General features: G+C 38.4%; 1 protein-coding gene across 1 annotated transcript; it reads right to left on the bottom strand.

Moving 5' to 3' along the window:
* Nucleotides 1–4,700: 4,700 nt before the first annotated feature.
* LOC122031596 (pentatricopeptide repeat-containing protein At2g41080-like) lies at nucleotides 4,701–5,504 on the bottom strand. The gene is made up of 2 exons (XM_042590693.1): nucleotides 5,303–5,504; nucleotides 4,701–5,086 (listed from the first exon to the last, which is right to left on the bottom strand). Exons 1-2 carry the CDS (start codon nucleotides 5,502–5,504, stop codon nucleotides 4,701–4,703), a joined length of 588 nt encoding a protein of 195 aa, XP_042446627.1.
* Nucleotides 5,505–6,138: the final 634 nt, after the last annotated feature.

Here is a 6,138-nt window from a genome sequence, read left to right as displayed (position 1 = left end):
CCTAAATTATGTATGACATGTGCATAATTAAACTAAATACCAAATACACAGAGGCAAAACCCTAGCTCTGATACCAATTGTTGGTTGCTACTCGGAAAACCTAGAGGTTCCACTGTACAAAAATTTTGTACAAAGGTCTGAACCTTTTCCTAGCTACCATGTGTTCTTTTAAATTAAATTTTGGATCGCCTGCGGAACTTAACACGTTTGATCCAAAACTTAATCTATTTGTTCTTTTAGGTTTTGACTTGGATCTCCTGCGGAACTTAACACGTTCGACCCAAGTCTTCTTAAGTTATTAATTCCATTAAATATTAATTTCCATAAAAGGTTCCCAGTACTGACGTGGCGAGGCACATGACCTTCTTGGATATGGGAGCAACCACCACCGACTAGACAAAACCTTTAATAGAAAGCTAATATTTAATTTCCTAAAATAACTTTAGGTTAACCAAAGAGAACAATCAAATCACAAGGAAAAGAAAGAAAACAAAAGAACACAACATCGAAAAATATATTCGAAATACTAGAACGTAAGCCTCTTGTATTTGGTATTATTTCCATAAATAACTAGCATTATGCGGAAATAAAAATTACTAGTTATACCTTGTAGAAAAACCTCTTGATCTTCTACCGTATTCCTCTTCTAACCTCGGACGTTGTGTGGGCAACGATCTACCGAGATGAGAAACCACCAACCACCTTCTTCTCCTCCAAGCAAGGTTCGGCCACAAAGGAAGAACTTCACCAAAGAAGAAAACCAAAATACTAACCAAGCTCCAAGAGATGCTAGCTTTCTCTCCTTCTTCTTCTTCTTCTCCAAGTAGTATCCGCCACCACAAGAGCTCCAAGGGAGAGAGGTTCGGCCACCACAAGAGGAAGAGAGGGAGAGGATGGCCGGCCACACCAAGGAACAAAAGGGGGAGAGAAAATAATAGAGGTTGTGTTTCATGAAGGCACCCCTACCCCTTCTTTTATATTCCTTGGCCTAGGCAAATTAGGAAATTTATTTACAATAAAATTTTCTTAATTTCCTTGACATGATTTATTTGAGAAAAATAAAATAAAATTTCCCAAATAAACTCTAATGGCCGGCCACATCAAGAGGAAGCAAATTGGACAAGTTTCAATCAACAATTAAAACTTTCCTTATTTGTTTCCGTAAATTTTAAAAATAAAATTTCTCTTTAAAAATCTCTTCATGGTTAATAAAAGGAAATTTCTATAATTTTAATTTTATTAACATGTGAATAATTTTAAAGAGAAAAATAAAACATCTCTCCAATCTACAAATAAGGAAAGAGATCTAATCTCTTTCTTTAATCTTTTGTAGATCTTTTACAAGAGAGATATTTTAATTTTAATTCTCTTTAAATTATATCTTCCACATAATAATAAAAATTAAAATTAAATTTCTTTTTTTGATTTAATTTGGCCGGCCCCCACTAGCTTGGGTTCAAGCTAGGGCCGGCCACCCAAATTCATACCTAGGCCGGCCCTAGCTTGTTCCCAAGCTAGCTTGGCCAACCCCAATTGGGTGGGAATAGAAGGTGGGTATAGGTGGGTATAGAACTCTACAAATAAGAGGCTATGATAGGGACCGAGAGGAGGAATTGGTTTTGGTCTCCCGATAAAATTAAGCATCCCGTGTTCGCCCCGAACACACAACTTAATTTTATCAATGATAATTCATTCCACTAGAGAACTATCATTGAACTACCGCACCAATCCCAAATTACATTTTTGGGCTCCTTCTTATTATGAGTGTGTTAGTCTCCCTGTGTTTAAGATATTGAATGTCCACTAATTAAGTGAGTTACTGACAACTCATTTAATTAATATCTAAGTCCAAGAGTAGTACCACTCAACCTTATTGTCATGTCGGACTAAGTCCACCTGCAGGGTTTAACATGACAATCTTTATGAGCTCCTCTTGAGGACATTATCAACCTAGTATCTCTAGGACACAGTTTCCTTCTATAATCAACAACACACACTATAAGTGATTCCATTTCCCAACTTATCGGGTTTATTGATTTAACGAACTAAATCTCACCCATTGATAAATTAAAGAAATAAATATCAAATATATGTGCTTGTTATTATATTAGGATTAAGAGCACACACTTCCATAATAACTGAGGTCTTTGTTCCTTTATAAAGTCAGTATAAAAGAAACGACCTCAAATGGTCCTACTCAATACACTCTGAGTGTACTAGTGTAATTATATAGTCAAGATAAACTAATACCTAATTACACTACGACCTTCTAATGGTTTGTTCCTTTTCCATTTTGGTCGTGAGCTACTGTTTATAATTTATAAGGTACTGATAACATCATCTTCTGTATGTGACACCACATACTATGTTATCTACAATATAAATTAAATGAACAACTACAAACAAATGTATACAATTAGACCAAATGTGATTCTTTATTCATAATAAATGTTTACAAAGCTTAGGCTTTCAGTATATACTCCAACAGCAAGGTCCAACAAAATGGAAGTAGGAAATAAAAATTTATCATCAACAATAAATTTCGAATGTACTTTTGCCATAGTAGTATTATGCTAAAAATTAAATGTGATTGTAAAAAGAAAAAATAATAAATTATAGGATTAGACAAGGACATTAAACTAGCAAATGAAACAAACACAGGTACAGAATTTAGGACATCCCAACATATATCAGATATTCCTTGGATGGTAGAAAAATGCTAGGTAAAATGTTAAAGATGTATACATGGAGACTGTGAGATAGGAGGAAAAACAAGATTAAGTCATGATATATAGACGAAAACCATAAGGAGAGTACAAACAAGAAATTTGTCGAGCAACTCATAAGATACAAAAGGTCATCATCTAACAATTCACAAAGAGATAACTTCCACATTGCCAGTCCTTGCATAATTCGGAAACAACTAAATAAGCTATTCACACAACCCAGCCATTATTAATTTTGGACCACAAAGAGTGGCAATAAATAAGGGAAATGTCAGCTAATTCTGCTCATGGTAGAAATGCAAGAATGAAGTATTGAGCAAAGGAGATAGCTAGCTGCGAACAAACACATTATTGGCAATAAGGAATCAAAATCAATAAGTCATGGAGTCACAAACAAAGTGTTCAACCATCTTTTTATTTTTGTGAAGTTTAGATACATATGGCATTACTAGAAGTGTTTGTGGATCCACAAATCTGAACTTATCAACCTTGTTTTCTTTTTTCATCTTTTTGAAGAGAAACCTTCCATTCAAGCAAAAAAATGTTAGTATGTTAATACAAATAAAATGAAAAAAATGAGTGATGCGAAAACTTACCACATGTAAGCAACCAGACAATTAGCAGATATTGACTCCAACTCATAAAAAGGTGTAATGTCTTCAATGTTCACTAGCAGTTCGTACTCATGGTCAAAGAAATCATGATAAAAAATAATTGATATAGTTTTTTCAGGACTGTCCAAAACACGCATAGAGTAACAGTACAATAAATGTAATGACCGTGGCACATTTGATGGCAAGACAGGACTACTTCTTTTTGTAATACTTTTCTTCCTTTGAGGCTTCTACAAATTACAAATATAAACATATTAGTGGAAAGTTCTATCACTTATGTTCAGCATCTTTCTGAACAACCCTTTAATTGGGTTTCAATTACCATCAATGTTCTTGTTCATGCATATAACCTCAATGTACAGATTACATGTGTGTGCTAGCTCTTATATATCTTGTATTACTAAATTTTATCCAACAAATATGTACAACCTTCAATCAAAATCTAAGAAGGTTTGGTTAGAAAAATCCAGCCAAACAACTATGCCAAGCAAATGAGAAAAAAACTAGAAAAACATACACTGGCCAAATCAGAAGCTGGAAATTTGTGGTTGCTGAAACGAGCCCTCAAAAATTCCCAATGAAGAATTAAATTTGTACTCACAGTGTGGTGGTCGAATGAGTCAGAAATTTACCTCATTTTTCATCACTACCCAACGTGCAGGCCAAGCAACATGGGTCCCTATAGCGCCACCAATGGTGTCACATTCATTTGGAATGGGAAAGGTCAACCTTGTTGAATTCTCCACAACCTCATCAATCAAGACGTGCATGCAATTCATGGGTAACGGGACATCATGAAGTAATTTTCCATCCCCATTGGCATGAACAACTATACCATAGGCCACAATATTGGACTTTGATTCCAGTGATAGTGCAACTGGCATACCCTAGAAGACAATCAATCATGTCATACATTGATGGACTCATTATTGCAAATGATATTAAGTATCCACAATTAAATACATATATGAGGGTAACACCTTTCGTCCTACACTTATAATAAACAAAATCATGTTAATGAAATAAAAAAAAAAGAGGTAAGCCAAATAAATGTCAAAAATAGGAGCCTTTATGAATAAGAACAATCACTTATCAGTGTGATGGAGAGAAATGAGGTATAGAAATTAATAATATCATTGGTACAATTATTTCTTTTTCTCTTAGCCCAAACTTATTCAACCCAAGGGCTAGGTTGAAGTATGAGATGAGGAAACCATGATGAAGAGATTTTTTTGGTCATGAAAACAGATATCAAATGCACTTGGAGAAGACAAATTGAAAGAAAAAAAAGGAAGGCATAGTAGCTGAAACCTGAATAAGGTAAAGCGACAAATATTGCAACTTTTGGGAATAAACAAAACTATAGCATGATAATTGTGGCTTCTCCGATCATCTCATTAAACAGCTTGTTAGCCTCCTCTCCACGTCCATGAAAACCATAGGCTGCAATCATGGAGCTCCAGAGCACAAGGTCTGATGCATCAGCTTCAGAAAATATCATGCTTGAATCCTCCAAACAACCGCACTTGGAATACATGCTTATCAGTGGACTCCTCACCGGGGAGACTGAACCAACTCCAACATGGATGACTTGTGCATGCACTTGTTGCCCCTGTGCTAAGGCATCTAAGTCAGAGCATGCACTGATGATGCTAACAAAGGTTACATGGTCTGGCAACAATCCGACATTCTTCATGAGTATGAAATGGTGGAAGGCCCCTTCAGGGTCCCCATTTTGTGCTCTTCCTGCAATTACAGTATTATAAGAGACCACATTGAGGAAAGGCAATCCTTTCAGAACCCTTTCTCCTTCAAGATGACTACTTCTCATGTACATGTGAGCTAGAGAGCTCCCAACACACATGTCCTGCTCAAACCCATTGATAACCACGAAGGCATGGATTTGGCGACCATAACCTGCATCCTTTAATCCGGCGCATCATCGCAAGGTGCTCCCCAAACCAAACTCATCAGGACGCAAGCCCTCCCTCCTCGACCTCAGGAAGCACTCGAGTCCCTCCTCGTCGAGCTCGAAGTGAGCCAGCCTGACAATCATGGCGTTCCAGGTGGCGAGGTTCCTCTCTGGCATTTCATTGAACAGGTTGCGGGTAGCATTGATGTCCCCGTTGTGGATGAGGTCGCCGATGAGGATGTTGAAGGACATGATGTTCGGCACGCCATTGCGTCAAACACGGCGCTGGCGGCGGGGACCCGGCCAAGTTTGAGGTACATGTGGAAAAGGTGGTTTCCAGTGAAGCGGTGGAAGGAGGCAGTGTCGGCGATGGCTATGATTGCGTGGAGTTGACGGCCTAGGCAGAGGGAGCGCGGCGAAGGGAGTAGGCAGCAGGCGTTCAGGAGGTGAGAGAAGAGGTTGGGGTCGGACCATAGCTAGGGTCAGATCGGCCATCTTTCGGAGCACGACGAGAGGAAAGCGAGAGGAAAACGATGGAGGCTGGGAGAGGGGGAGATGGTCGTGGCTATGGGAATGGGAATGCGACAAAAAACGCCGAGGGGGAAGGGATTTAAGAGATATCTAGAAGTTTCCATTACAAAAAGGCGCGTGGAGCGATGGACAGTGTTGGGGTCGTGGAGGGAGAAGGGAGGGAGGGAGCGGAGGTCGGAGCTGCCTCCCACCAGTTCATTGATTCCATCGCGAAGAAGGAGAAAGTAAAATGGCTAGGTTCGGGAGCGCAAAGGGAAAAACACGGCGCCGAAAAGAAACAGTGAGGGAAAGGAAAACAACGAGGTGGAAAATGACCAAATTTAATTACAACGATTTTTTAAAAATTGTTGTCGTA

Source organism: Zingiber officinale, chromosome 11A, assembly GCF_018446385.1.
Source record: "Zingiber officinale cultivar Zhangliang chromosome 11A, Zo_v1.1, whole genome shotgun sequence".
NCBI classification, from domain to species: Eukaryota; Viridiplantae; Streptophyta; class Magnoliopsida; order Zingiberales; family Zingiberaceae; genus Zingiber; species Zingiber officinale.
The sequence above is the reverse complement of the archived record's forward strand: the minus strand, read 5'-3'. Positions and strand labels throughout refer to the sequence as shown.